This window comes from Notothenia rossii (assembly GCF_949606895.1).
Source record: "Notothenia rossii genome assembly, chromosome: 4".
Taxonomy (NCBI): domain Eukaryota; kingdom Metazoa; phylum Chordata; class Actinopteri; order Perciformes; family Nototheniidae; genus Notothenia; species Notothenia rossii.
In genome coordinates, this window is record NC_136902.1 from 13,871,960 (window position 1) to 13,887,695 (window position 15,736).

General features: G+C 42.1%; 1 protein-coding gene across 3 annotated transcripts in view; it reads left to right on the plus strand.

Annotated features, from left to right (window-relative positions):
• Positions 1-15,736, plus strand: part of scube3 (signal peptide, CUB domain, EGF-like 3) — a 69,840-nt gene that overhangs the window by 29,692 nt on the left and 24,412 nt on the right. For 2 of the 3 annotated variants that reach the window (XM_079675355.1, XM_079675356.1), the window contains exons 5-6: positions 10,327-10,473; positions 12,370-12,486. In XM_079675355.1, the coding sequence (XP_079531481.1) occupies positions 10,327-10,473; positions 12,370-12,486 (264 nt within the window). The remainder of the gene's footprint in view (positions 1-10,326; positions 10,474-12,369; positions 12,487-15,736) is intronic. The other variant, XM_079675354.1, reaches the window with a different exon arrangement.

A 15,736-nucleotide genomic window follows, 5' to 3' on the forward strand; every position in this document is an offset into this window, starting at 1 on the left:
TCCCACCCTTTCAAATTGAACCAATCTAGAGCTTGGCAGCATTTTAAGGTATTGGTGGTATGAGAATGGCCTTCGGGGGACTGTGAGCAGAGAAAACAATTAAAGGTGTAGCCTGGGGCAGACACTCCTCCTGTTTATAGAGCATTCCTGTGGGATGGAGACGTGACAGGAGCAGAGCCAACCTGCTCTGAGGCAACAGGAGCGCTGCAGACAAAACATTTATCACGTCATAGCTGTATAAAAAGCCAAGCAAGCTGTCAGGAAAACATCTCTTTTATGCATGTTATCTTGTAGCAGACAATGTAGAGTTTTACAAGTCTGTGAAACAACAGTACAGTGGTTGTAGTTTGTAAAAGATCCACTCGTTTGTTTCAATCTTGTTTTTGTCACGTATAACATCTGTTTCTCAGCTTTGCTAGATTTGTTTTGCTGAAAAATATATTCTTGAGAAGTAGCGCTCTATATTTGCTGTATGTGTCGTCAAAATATGGTAATGTGAATGTTCCTAGTTTCCGCCTTTTCACTTCTAGGGCCAAACACATTTTTGATTCGTCTTCTGAGAAATATTTTCCTGATGAATCTTATCATTATGATGTACACACTTAAGGCCAACCTGCGCCAAATTAGACTATTATCAGTTAAACTAGCGTACTTTTCCATATTTGAAAGAGGATATAAGAACTTCTGATGGACCTGATTGTGGTTCCAGTAGTGTGTAGGATTCAGGCCTCTCGGCGGGTGTTTCCAATGGTAACGGTTGACTGACAGCGAGAGCTTGCGTTGCTAGGAGAAGCGTTGTTCATTTCCGTGGTGAGCTACTGAAAGCGTTTCAAAACTCTAGAAAACGTCAAAAAATAATCTCCTTTATTTACAGCCCACTTAGCATTAGCTACCTCTTCGCTAACTTTTAGTGATTTAAGCCATCTGTCCCATTTTAGAACAAATTAAACAAGGCTAACTAGCTAACCGGTGGCTAAATAACTATATTAGCTAGCAGCAACTATAGGTGTCCTAGTTTGCTAATGTTAGCACTGCATCCACACTAAAGGTTACTTTTTCTTCTACATTGTTTCAACACCTGCTGAGTCATCGGAAGCTTGTGCTCACAGTTTGACACAAATACAAGGATGGGATACTAGATCTTGTTAGCTGTCTCTATTTGTGGGTATAGCAAAATATGAGACTGTCGAAACTCACAGCACTGGGAAACAAATGTTCGTACATTGAAACACATAACTCAAATCCCTTATCACCAAAAATGTTCTCCCGCTGGAATAAACTAATGTACGTGGCACTATCACTGAAGAACAAGACATTAATCACACCTTTTAACCTTTTGTGATATTGCTAAATTGACCAAATAAGGCACAACGGACCCAGCAGGCTTACCACTGATTTCTTAGCAAATATGAAATGTACTCTCAGATGTACCTTGAAAGCACACACATCTTGCTGCTAGAGATTTAGTTCATCTGGATTTCGACTCCAAAGCATAATACCCCTGATTTTGTTCCTGTGCGGTTATTTGTTGTGCGGTTGCTCTGCTTGTTGTTTGTCACACTGTAGCATAGCATGACCTGCCTTTGTACTTTGTTCAGTAGATTTCTCAATAGATCACAAAGCAACATTTAGCAACATCATAGAAAAGGAACAGCTGCTATCGCTAGCTCAAAATACATTTATTCAAGGAGTAATCACCCAGCTGTCTAAAGATTCCTCGGCTCTGCTGGTTCAGGACCGGACTGTTTTGTAGATTTTTTGGTTACTGGGTTTTGCAGGACTTGTCACTAATAAAGCCTGACAGCATTTACAATGAGTTTGTCTTCATCTCTGCCCTCCTCTTTTGTAAGATAACTGGCCGTGCTGGGACTCATTAGACTGTGATGCTCCTCAATCCCCCCGGACTGAGAATCTTGAAAGTCTGGTGTATGAGATCAGTCTGGCCTAGTGAACTGTCAATGTTTACATTTCATAAACACAGTGTTATTTGACTGGAGTGAAAAGCTGTATCATGTGTTTCAAAGCACTGCTATCTGTCACAGGAGCAGACTGTGAGCCTACACTTCCTCTCTTTCTTGATAATAGCTCTCACATCCTGTTAATCTTCCATTTTCATATTAAATGTGTCTTTATTGCTTCCAGATGAGACCCATTTGGATGAAGAGATTAAAGCTGCCGTAAATCTACAAATTTCCTTCACTCATCAGATAGCCTCTCTGTCATTGTTTCATTACTTTTGAGAGAGACTGACAGAACAACTACTCATCTGCTTATTATTACTGCTCTTATTGCAACAATGTGTGTGTGAGGGAAACTGGAAGTAGTGAGGAAGCGGCTCGCTCAAGTTATTGGACTATAACCCTGCAGAACTGCTGTAAATATCACTTTCCTTGCTTACTGAAAACAGTATGTACAATTGGCTCGGGGAGAACAAATATCAGTGAGAAAAATGAAAACTGATCTCATCTCCCAGCCAAGTCAGCTTAAATGTAACTCTCCATTTGTTCTGCAAAGGCTCCTCTTTAAGAGCAAAGCCTGGGGTGCAGTTTCCTCATGAGCTTTATTGTTCTCATTAAAAAGACATCAGCTTTCCGTTTCTTTCATTAATGGGTCAGGTGTTCCCTGGGCAACTTCTGCAAGTCTTCCTAGGGATGGTGGAGAGCCGGTCACTGCAGCGAACACTCTTTTCCCCTGCTGGTAGAAACCCTTGTTAGCAGGGAGTCTGTGCCAATTAGGCAGCGGGGGTCTGCCAGCCTCTCAGCTAATGACACGGCTGCTGCTGGCCTGTCTCTTATTAGACCTGCCCCTGCCCCCCTGAGCAGGAATAACACCGGCCAAATGAAGGCTCCTTCGTCTAGCCGGCCAACAGTTCATTTATTCTCCCCAAACATTTCTCCCAGTCAAGAAAAGAAAAGCCTGTGAAAGGCCAGCCAAGGTGCTCTGTGGTTGATAGGAATGCCATTAAGGTCAAGAAAGGTTCCACTGCTTTGCGTTTGATTTATTGTTTCTTTTATATGCAGGGATAACAGGGACGTACTATATGTGCTTGAGACGGGATCCAGCACATTGGAATTCTTGAATCCCAGCTTCAGTCAACCCACACATCCATAATTTAAGTCCTGTACGTTTCTGAATATCCGGTAGGGCAATTACCTTAAGTGTGCACTGATGGGCTATTGTGCGAGTCACATTTTATTACTTTTGGATTCAGTCCTTTTGTCTTCAGCTCTAATAAATAAAATACTATAATTATATGACTTGAAATGTGTTGTAATTCTGCAGAATCAATTTGTTAGACAATACATATGGTGAACTAGCACATAAGAGGTGCAGCTTTTAAAAAGAAGGTTATTCATTTGGATCTAGCTTCCTGTGACTTTGCCAATCAATACAGCGTAAGTGTGCCTGGCATTGTGTGGAAAGCTGTTGAATATCAGCAAACAAGTTCACACCAGCATGTCTGTTTCAGCGTTTGAAGTGCATCGCAGGGAAAACCTGGGTTATAAAAGCCCCTGAGGTTTTACTGTCACCATTCGCTGCTGGAACAATTTGTTGATAGGCGACTGCACTCAAGTCTTCAAAGGGCACAGCCACGGACGGACATACTGTTTCTATAACATCAAGCAGGTTTGCAGTTAAGGGAGTCTATTGTGTATATGCCACTTTTTTAAATGGAAAAGTGTGGGCTGCAAAACCAGGATAATCTGTTTAATGTTCAAATGATGGTTGAGAAAAAAGCAGCATACTAGTTTTCTTTATAGATTTTTTTTGATCAGATGCTTGAATGTTAATAGAGCAGTGCTCTTTTTCTCTACAATAGGACTTGTCTATCTAGGAAATGTTTACTTGTCAATGGAAGCTCTTCCTGTGTTTACAACTTCCATTAGTTTCCCAAAGTGGTTGTTACCCCCTTGTGCAGCAAATCTCTTCTGGCTGTCTCTTTTTTAAAAACAAATATGAACACAATGAACATGATGGAACAACATAATCCTATAATCATTGTACAGGTTCTGTTCCAACATTTAGACGCAGATGGTGGCATGTTGTTTTCAGGACAAGTGTTTTCTTGGCTGGCCAGAACTGCAGCAGCCCAAGGATTTCTCCAGTAAATGTGATACAAACACCAAATAAAGGTTCACATCATATTCTCTGGAGGTTTAGCTCTCTCGCCGTCACTTTCTTCTTTCATGAATTCAGACACCGGGTCATTGAACCTTGTATTATCGATGTTTGTTGTTATTGTAAACATATAAGAGAAACGACTTTCTTAGACTGTAAGAGCATGTAAAGGCCAGATTCCATCATTCAAAAGAAGCAGTGTTTAATACTTGAAATATCTTTATTTTTATTCGCATAAAGACGTTTTATGGGTTTAATGTATCTTCATGTCTTGTGCTGTTTGGATATGCCACTGAGCAGGAGCCGACACGGTTCTTACATGTTCCCCTTGTGGTTCTCAGCAGGCTTGCCTGCCTGTCTGTGCATTGGCCACAGAACTGTTTTTACAAGTGCAGAAGTCACTGCTCCATTGCTCTGCAGCCCAACCGTATAACCAGGCTCTTTTCCTATTCTAGGGAAGTGGAGCGAAGGGAACGCCTCGTGCTCCTATTGCTACCGATTAAGCCTCTTCAGTCATTCTGGCAGCAGACGAAGAAATATGGGACACTTTTCTGTCCCTCTTGACTTTCAATGTACAGCCCCCATTTGCCCCCCCTCCCCCATGTCTTTTTCCTACATTATCTTCCCTCATCCTCCCTCTTCTTCCAGACTTTACGAAGAACCCGTGTCCCCACCCCTGTTTCCCCCAACCTTGAACAAATATACATCGGTGGCTTGGGCTTTTGCAAATGTTGGCTGCCTTGCCACTGAATTCTCCATACCTCATTTGAGACGGGCATCCCTTTTGCTCGTGGGTTTGTTGAAGGCCATCTCTAAGCGGGCCAGGCCAGCATGCTGCTGCGAACGGCCTGAGTGCCAGTGGGGTTTTTCCACTAACACTTGGCTGTCATGCCTTTAACCAGAGGGCCAGACTGAGACAGTTGCCTTCTTCAGCTCCCTTCTGATTTCTTAGAAAGAATGCAGCACTGCAATAACAAACTGTATCTCATATCCTTTTTGTGCATCTTTATTAGAAAGCTCTGCTGTTCTCTGCTGCCATGTTGTCTGTTCTGTTTGGAGGACGAGCTCCTTTGGGACTGCACAGTGAGGTGACCTTGATAGAACGAGAGGCGGAGTAAAGGCGAGAGTGGCACGTTCCCAGCAGGTGCTGCACAACTGTCTGTGACACAGATGGGTAGATGCATAGAAAACCGCTTGAAACCTGCATACATTATGCAAATCAACCTGTGTGTCAATGCCTACACATGCAATGCATTAATGCAAGATTACTGTATTCATGGCTGTTTCAACAGTGATGACTCTGAACTGTACAGCAGTTTAAATTGATTCAAAAAGTGTACTTGGCTTGTTTAGGAGCATGATGTTTCGTGCATGTGCTTTATTTCAATCTCAGGAGCACAATTTACCAATAAAGGTTACACTTTGGCCGTGACATCTATCCGTCCAGAATTCTCTCTGCTGTCTTTTCCATTTCCCGGGAATGCTTACAGTGGCTCATATCTCAGAAAAGGGAGAAAAATATAGCCTCAACAAGGCCTTAGGGAGCTGCGGAAAATCAGCACTTGCACAGCAGACCATACAGTAGCACTGATTCTCTCTACTCTCTATGAACGGAGTCGGCGGGGAAGAGCTACTTTCTTGACCAAATGACCGCCCCTTACTCCGTCTGACCATCTGCGTCGCAGCTCAGCCAAGCCCAATCCAGTTCAGCTCCTTTCCATTCTCCTTTTCATGCGCTGACATTTTTATCCTCCCATTAAAACTTTTAAGGGCCCATTATCTAAGAGGAAGGAATGTTGCTTTAATAGTGTGGTGGCTCCATGCTTAGGCCCCTTCTTTTCAGTTTGTAACCCACCAACACTAGCTAGCTGCTTATGTTCTCCAGCTAGCGTTGAGCAAAGAGGGGACCGTCTCCCCTCTGAGACGTATGACAGCAGCTCAGCATGGACCGTGAGCCCTCTTTTCTCTGCCCTAAGCACTCAGAGCAGACAATAAACCCTTGGCATGCCTTCCACTACTTCAGCCCCATTGTTTCAGTCTCTCCACGACATGGTTCTCAGGTTTAAGAGAGCTGTGGTGAAGAACCTGTGGCCTCCTTGGATCTTTTGTTCAACATCTTACATGTTACATGGCATCTTAGTTGCTTGTTAACTTTTCTTCTTTTGCACCGTCCAACATGTAATGTTAAAATCCTTCTGTTGAGACTTTGTTTTTCTTGGTAGAAGGGTTTTAGCTCAGAAGAACATTCATAAATAGACTGGATCTCTTGTGTCCATGATGCAAATATTTCTCTGCGTCAGATAATATGAATTCAGTAGATATTATGTAGTGTTTAAGAGCTGGCCTATTTCTGAGTAATCCGTTTGTAGTCTGTTTAGCAATGCACATGTTGTTTGAGAGGGATTTGTTTGCATGTAGTTTTAGGTGAGCAAAATAAACTGAGCACATTGGCCAAATGCAATGCAATGTCAGAACCCAATAGCCCGACACCTGATGAGGATTTTGCTTTCTGTTATCTATAAAACTCTTAACTTAGTGTAAATGGGTTTTCTGTTATTAGACATCGTCTCTCAACTTATTTGTAATCAGAAACAAAGACTATAGTCTTGGCCTGGATATCAACTGGCTTCATGGAAACCCCTAAACAATCAGCCAATGACCCCAGAGGCTAAGACCCATAGCTTATGGCTGCTGAAAGTTGTGAGAAACTACTTGTTCATTTGTTGCTCACAAGTGATAGAGTTGAATTGCCAGCCACTGGCTGAGATGGAGATTTGAGCTTCTGTCAATCTCTCCACACAGTTATCCATTTAGAGTCTGACTTGCCCTGAGGACTCTATCAGTAAATCCTTATGTAAGTTCACTGTTGTATCAAATTGCCTTACCTGCTGCTTTTCAGAAAGGTGGCTATGTGATGTGAAATGCACTTAATGTCATGTCCTGCAGGCACTTGCTGCAGATCTCACATATTAAGTTGAATTTTCACTGACTCAACGACACAAAAATGGATTGTGCTTCCAGAGTGTGAAAAACCACTAACTGTGTTCACATTATCCCCAAGGATCCTGCGGTCGTTTCTTTAAGAAAAAGAAAAGTAAGCAACGTACATTTTGCATACTCAACAAGATCTTGGGGCACATACTGAGTGCTACTATAATAAGTCGTGTCTGCCCTTGTGCCTAAAGGCCTTGATTGGATATCTAGGGAAAAACAGTTTCTCAAAAAGTAAGATTATTTTAACCGGTAAGCTATTATTAATAATACTAACTACTAAATAATAAAACAATATACATTGATTGTTGTTTGTTTAATAATTAACATGCTAAAGGAATATTTAAGATTACAAGCCAAGAGGCTTTAATGATTATATTAACAATTCGAAAACAATCTCCAAAGCTCTCTAATTAACATATGAAATGATGCTTTAAGGTGTGAGAATAACAGCAAGTGGTTGTTATTTCAGCAAGTATTTTTTTATTGAATAAACTAACAACATATTTATGTTAATTTACCATTAGAGTGATCGAAATCTTTTTATGTAACTAATTAACTCCCAGAAAGAAAGCAGTACACATATTTCCCTAAATGTCTTTAACACACAGGTTTTATTGAGCATACCGGGCAAAAAGTGATTTATTGGCTTCTGGCAACAGCATCACCTCTTAGTGTTGGGTACAGAGGTCGTGACCCGACCCAGGAGGATAGACTTGTGGCTCTTCTGCAGAAGGAACACTCCCACTTGTTTTCTTGGTTAATTGTAGTGTTCCTTTTTTACCACAGTGCAGTAGTTTTGAGGACGCCTGTCTGTGTCCAGCAGTGTGAAAAGCACGGTTTGAAAAGACTCCCTCGCAATAATCTGGATTCTATTTCCTGTCCAGTTCTGAGCCCTATAAAGAATTCTGTGATGTTTTCTTTATTAGTTTCTACATATAGTTATGCTTTATTGGTCAGCAGATTGTTTTAGTTGACTGTGACATTTTTTCTCTCCTTCACTTTTCCATCCACCTCCTTATGAAAGGATGTTTTTCTTTCTGCTTCCTGTCATTTAATAATGATAGAAACTTGATGCATTTGGCAGCCAGTTAGAGGGAACAGCACACAGTGGATGATAGCTTGGCCTGGCCTGGAGAAAAGCGCCATTGTGTCAACACTTTGGCTTTTATTGGTCCTCCGAGAGATGAAGGCCCAGGTTCTGGCCCCAGTCCGACATGCTATTGATGGATGGTTCTATAGCGTTCGAGGGGGAAAGGGGGTGCATACAATTAAAGGGGAGTGAAGTGAGTTTTGGGATGCATAATACCACCTTAGTAAGTCATCTATAGTCTTTTGGGGTTACTTAGTTGGAAATTCAATCCTCTGTTAAGTTCATAGAGGTCTGCTTCTTGCGCTGGCCTCAGATTGACACAAAGCCAAGGAAAGGGACCACTGAATTCCACATCCTACTTAAATATCCACATGACTCGCTGTGAAATTTGCAGCACTTTACAGCAGCTGCTCTGTTGATGCTCATTCATGGTCAGTTCACTCAGTCCTGCCGTGCTTTTTTCTTTATTCCTTCAGAGCTTGAGCGCTGGCCCGGTGTTTGTTCAGCGCTGAGTCTTTGTGAAGCAGGGAGAGCTGTCGATGCAGTTAGTGTCTGATAGTTCACCCCGTCTGCAAACCACGACAAGAGCTCAGGAAGGAAAGTCTGAGAGGATCGTGTGACCTTGTGACACTTGTTGACAGACTTAAAGTGATGGAAAGTATTTAAGCAGGAGGTCAAACTTGCACTGTCAGCGCCGTAAAGACTCAGAATAGATTTCAGCCAGTTAGCGTAAATACATTAAAAAAAAGGCAGGTTGCGTTCTTGGCAAAACATATGGAAAACAAGAGGGCATAATTAAACAAGGTTATGGTGGCAGGAGTTAAACTACATAAATAAGTAGTCAAGCACAAAACGATGTAAAAACACGTTTCTGTCAAGCTGAGATTGTTTTTCTCCTTATAGCCCTCAAGGCAGGTACGTAGAAACTGTATGACAGCACAAGCTTTTCTAGACGGACACACCATTGGAGCACACACAAGGTTATATGTACTTTAGGTGTTGACACTTCCATATGCAAATGCTTACATTTGTTGCAAAAAAAGTTGACTCATTAAGAAAGTTAGACCTCCAAACCCCCTTCAATGCAACAGCAGATGTAATGAGACATTAATGGAGATGTCCTTTTGCTCACTGCCTCCCTGTTTGCCAGAATAGAAGAAAACTGAGTGAGATCTGTTTTATTTTTAATGAGCCAGAGGGCTGAGGTTGTCCCTGCATCTGCAGCGGTGGCAAGGTATCACAACGAATAAGTCAAATATCAGTATTCTCCACGGCGAAGGCAGAGGCATTATTGCAGTACAGAGCAGTGTGTGTGTGTGTGTGTGTGTGTGTGTGTGTGTGTGTGTGTGTGTGTGTGTGTGTGTGTGTGTGTGTGTGTGTGTGTGTGTGTGTGTGTGTGTGTGTGTGTGTGTGTGTGTGTGTGTGTGTGTGTGTGTGTGTGTGTGTGTGTGTGTGTGTGTAATAATTCATGACGTGAGGGTTTCAAGGAAATGCATGCTAGGTGTCTGTTGTGCCTCTTCATGAAGTATTTATACATTCCACAGAAATGATTCATCATTCATGTGCCATGTTTAGTAAAGTCTTATTCAATGTTTTATCTTCATTGTTTGTTGTTAGAGTTGTTGCATTTTGAAGTGCTTCACCTTGGTGATAAAAGGTGCACTGACCCCTCTTGTTTGGTGCAACCCCCTTTGTTTTCGTTCTATTCAGGCACAAGGAGTTTTCTTCACTGTGATCTCCTCTCTTTTCTTTATGGGGGATTACCTCAATTAAAATTACAGGTCTACTGGATCGGCTCCTGCTGAGAGTTTTTATCCTTTCTGTAGGCAGCCTCCTTTTTATAGCCCAAGCCGAGCGAGCGTGTTCCAACAAGTGCTTAAATCTTTGTGAAGGGGTTCTGGGCATGTCCATCACCAGCAGTAGGCATATATGTGACTCAGGGTCGGAAAGCGTGACATTGCCTTTGAGCATTTGCACTCCTCTTACCAGCTCTGTGACAACTGACTTAAAACCAAACTCTTAGTTTTACTGAAAGGTCTTTGGCTTTAAAACTGTGTGTAATCTGTAGAAGCAGTTAAGAGATAAACGCCCTCTCTCTCTGTATCTTGCTGTTTCTTTCACAGTGCAATCTGATGGCGGAAAGGACGGACCCACCTGCATGGACAAGAATCACGGCTGTGCTCACATCTGTAGGGAATCACAGAAGGGTGGCATCTCCTGTGAGTGTCGACCTGGATTCCAGCTCACGCGTAACATGAAGGACTGCAAATGTAAGTCATGTCAACCTGAAGCATAGTGCCTATCTGTGAAAGACACACACACACACACACACACACACACACACACACACACACACACACACACACACACACACACACACACACACACACACACACAGGGAAACACACCAGAAGAAGGATTTATAGGCTCCTCGTGAAGAGGTAATTGTGGTTGGAAATGTGCCGATGATGGATAATTGTGCTCATTCTGCAAATGCCTTCCAACGGATTTGAAGTAGACTACTGACATTTAAGTTACATTACCAAGCCGTGACTAATGTTCTAAATAGTCCCTCGTAAAGAAAAACATGTTTATCAAATAAGGAGCGATCATTTACACAACCAGAGCAAGTGTGGAGGTTACTCGAAGGGGACCGCTCTGATGGACAGCGCACACTTCCTGTTGCTGTGCAACGGAGATCATCCTGTCAGAGCTGGGGCCAGAGCTGATGGGGGATTTGTCTGTGTTTGGATAAGGATTGGAGAAGTGTTATTCTATAGTTTTTTCTTTGACAGCCCAGGAAAAGGGCAAAAGGCTCTGGGATGGTAGGGTGCAGACAGGATGGCGGTGGCTTGTTCGTGCTCTCTTTCACTCTGTCATCACAGGTGTGTTAGAAGTGCCGGGGTTAATGCTCCCCTCGCCCGCTAGCAAATAAATGTATTTGCACTTAAGGATTTGCAGACACACACACACTTAAACCCGAAATCTTACTCATCCCATCATTTATGTGTAACTGACATGAATCTTGTGCTGTTTGTAAGAAATGTCACACGTTTTTTTTTCGAGTTCACTTAAAGGGGACATATTTTACTCATTTCCCGGTTCTTACTTGTATTTTGGGTTTTTACTAGAACATGTTTACATACTTACTTATACTTGAATGTTATTTTTTTCCTCCTGTCCGGATAAACCTGTATTCACCTTTCTTATTGCCTGTCTCTTAGCCTCCCTGGTGAATCAGTGTGCTCTGATTTTAATGCGAGAAAAATATGGCGCACCTTCAGCAAAGATAGTGGGTGGATATACTCAGATGGTGGGGTTTTTTGTAATGAGCATCCATGTGAAATACGACGGGTAGCCAAATCTTAATGCCTTCTTTGTTTTCTGATCCAGGCAGCCCACAAAAAGGTGACGGTGTTGTATTATTTCACAGTGTGTGGGTTGGTAGGCAATCCGGATACCCACATATCCGCACTGAAAAAGTTAGTTTTATATATGACACACATTTGTCACCCTTTACATTTTTGGCCAATTCTGCTTGATTAATTAAATTCCTTATAATGAAGAAGGTTCATGCAGTGACTTGTAATGAGTGAGTAAGTCCAGCCTCTTGCTCCAGGCCACTACAGCCACTGTTGGAGAGTTTAAAAATGTGACCATGTCTGAAGTAATGAATAGATAAAGCACTGGTAATGACAAATGTAATTGAACATGCCCATTTTCACATTATGATACGCATATTTTAATTATAATATGGCTAGAGGTCCCATTGGTTTGCAGAGCTCTAATCCTATTGTATATTGTTAGCCGTTTTGAGTCTAAACAATCATTATGCTGGTGTGCAGCTTTAGTCATTTGGGAGTGTTTTCATCAACATATTGTGACTGTTAATCCAATCGTTTTGAAGGAACTTTACAGTAAGGAGCTTTACATACAGTCTCCTTGTAGCCCTCTGAAGGGCTGAATGCAGTCTGAGCCTACATTATCAACGTCATAGAGCATATGGCTCGGAGAAACAGAGTGCATTATCCTGAAGTGTCCTCCAGCTGGGGACATTTGTTGCATGTCTCCATACCTCCATTTCTTGTCACCTTTCTACTGTCAACTTTCTAAAGTGTGTATTATCCTGTATGCACCGTTCATATTAACTGTGTGCTCCTTAATAGTGACGTGTAACTACGGTAATGGAGGTTGCCAGCACATCTGCGAGGAGACAGACCACGGCCCCAAGTGTTCGTGCCACATGAAGTTCGTCCTCCACAGTGATGGAAAGACTTGTGTAGGTGAGTCATCTCATCCGGATACATTTACCAGGGGCAGGAAATAATGGCTTTTGAATGAAAAAACCAAAATTAGTACCACAAATGATTAACTCAGCCTGTAATGTCCAACAGCACATTTAATTAAAGTCTGAAATGAGGTTTATTGTGATAAAATAAAGTTGAAATGCAGGCCTCGGTACGCCTGAACTTTCTCTCTTGATCTGTGACATACAAGGACAAAAGGCTACCACTCACTGTGCTTCCCCCTCTGCTGCTGCTCCAGTAACCTCTGCATCTGCTTTGGCTTCTGCTCCTCTTCCTCCTCCTCTTCGCTGGACCTATTCCTCTCTGTTTCTCAGCCATGCAGGCAGACGCACACCTTCTATTAGCCCTTGGGTCAGTTCCGCCACTGCTTCCCATTGGGAATTAACTCACACACCTGACCTAACCTTCCACTGGCATTTATCAGTGTTTGCCTCAGTTGACTTAAGTTAAGTAAAAATCATTCAGCCACTCAGGCATATTGAACCGTTCTGAAGGGCAGTTTCCCGTCAGATGAGGCCTGCAGGTGCAGTGCAGTCAGAGTGTGGGTCTCTATAAATGCGTACGGATGTTGCTTAGCCATGCAGAATTGCACAGACTTCATCGACAACCATGGAACATTAACGATAAAGTAAGTCAGGTGTGAATTTGAGACTGAGCATTAATGCAGACAGGCTTTTATTTTATCCACCATTTAGTGTCATTAATAGTTTCTGCGTACAGTACAAACCTATTTAACCCATTTAGCGAGTACTTGGTACAGGGAGCTAGGTTTGTAATGCAAGCTTCAGTGAGTTGGATAGGACACATTTTCTTTGTCAGGAAGACAAACATGTTAAAATAATTAGAGGCTACGCCTGCAGAGCAGACTGGTGAGGTGGTTGCTTGGTTTCAGTGGCTGTTAAGTTTGAGAGTTTGGTTTGGGTAGCGGCTGATTAGCTCAGTGCTTCTGGATCCCCTTTATTATCACAGCCCTGATGAGAGCCACCCCTATGTCAAGGTCTGGTCAGCCAACCTGTCATTATTGATGTACCCTGCGAGGCCAGGGGGACGCCGCAAAGTTGACCGCAACAAAATGATATGTTTTAGCTTGTCTTGTTCCCAAGGCAGAGCAAATGTACATTTGGTTTGCCAGATTAGGAAGCAGTCAGCCAGTTAAAGTCTCTGATTTCCACCTCAGAGTCTGGGGTTACAGAGGTGGAGGCCGGCTGCTCTGCGGTCGACACGGGGGCGCTCCGTCTCCCAGACACTCTATTAGTTAATAAAACCTCAATAAAGCAAACAGTCTGCCAAATGAACCACTGACAGCCGAGTGATGGACAAGAATGCTGGAAGACCTTCAGTAAGGCACCGCTCCTCTGCACTGGGACTGTAACTGTGGAGGGTTTTGAAAATATTCAAAAGCAACAAACGCTACTTATCTGTATTTGATTTCATACATAGCACTTTAGAAGCTGAATACGTATATTTCAAGTGCATGTGCTAAGTTTAAATACAATAACTGTATCTTACAATATATGTATTTTACAATAAATACAACCACTATCTCTGCTTAAAACTGAGAAATCATATTTGTCTGTGAATTAAGTTCTAATTAGTCTTAAATGTCACAAAATATATTTGAATAGATGTATCTCTGGGGTTGTCTTCATGGCATATGGTGATAATTGTCCTCAGAAACACGTACAGAAAATAGTAAATGATGTATAGAGTGTAGAAGGGTATCCATAGCAACCAAACAGAGTGAAAACATATACCAATTTAGCCTCCCTATTGATTTGACAAGGTTTATGATTGAGTCTGCCTTCTTCCTACAAAAAGAAACATGATTACAAACTTAGTCTGGTGGGCTTTTTCAGTATGCTGCAGATTCACCGTTCCATCCATCTTGTGGGAGTGTTTGATATGAATCCTGACACTTTTGTATTCATTATGCGGTGTCTCTCCTCACCCAGGCTTGGTGCTGCATTTCGTAATAATACGCCACATGCTGCTCTGTTTGGAAGTGTTGCCTCTTTATCCTTCCCATCTCACCTCTGTTGATACCTTGCATACTCTAGGTGGGAATTAATATCAGGGACCATTTTTCTGAATGGCAGTCACACATTGACTGCTTTCTTATTCCTGCACACACACTATTTGAGTTACGTGTTCAGTTTCCTTCTGAAACAATCTTATAAAAGTCAGGTTTATTTTTCTGTGCATCAAGTGAGTTCAGGTATCAGAAAAAAGCAGCCATCATGTGGAAGCATTCAAGCTATTAGCTCAGCACATCATAAACATTCACAAATAGCAGGCAGATGCACACATGCTCAGAGTTCAATCATCTGAAGAGTTGGCCACATTATGCTAGACACACACACACACAAACATAGGAGAGCAGGAGATGTTATAAGATACAAACAGAAAGCTATACAAACAACTACACAAACATACAGTACATATCCAGCATGCATGCATCACATGCATGTAAACACGTGTAGTCTACATGCGTATGCGCATAACATAAACACACTGTGCTCTTTCGGGTGGTCTGTGCATTCATGCTGCTGTTTCAGATGTGCCTCTCAGTCCTCTGTCCTCTCTGAGAAGCGTTGTTTCTGGATGCTGCATGATGGGATCAAGCATGTTGGCCAAACTGTGGCAGACCATAATGACTGCATGCTTTGTGGTGTTGATCTGGTACTGTCAGAGTGTTTTTCCCTCATCTGGCACCTCAGCTCTCCTTTGAATTGGTCAGTCTGATATCCTCAGGGCCCGAGAGTGCATACTTTAATTACAGGGATTAAACAGGAGTTTTGTTCTGAAATAATATTTTTGGAAATATAATTGAAGTAGTGTAAGGATAAACATGGTTTCCCGTACTGCTATTAAAAAGAAAAGGCCCTCAAGTGGTTTTTACCTTTTTCAATTTTGTCAATGTGCTTAAAGGCCCAATCCGTCACCCCAGCTGTATCACGGACGAGTACATGGTCCGCATACTAAATCTATGCCATGTAGTCAAGTCTAAATATGCACTCAGTGGGCTGTAGAAAATAAATTCACTCTGAAAATTTGCTTTTAAGAATGATTTAATTAAAAATCATTATTTTATACTTAAATTATCGTTATTAACAAAAGATAGAGTACTGTTATTTTTAAATCATTTTCTGTGACAGCTCATACATTGTACGGCTGGGCCACTGACAGTGCTTAGAGACTTGACATAACAGCCTAATAACATTCATTC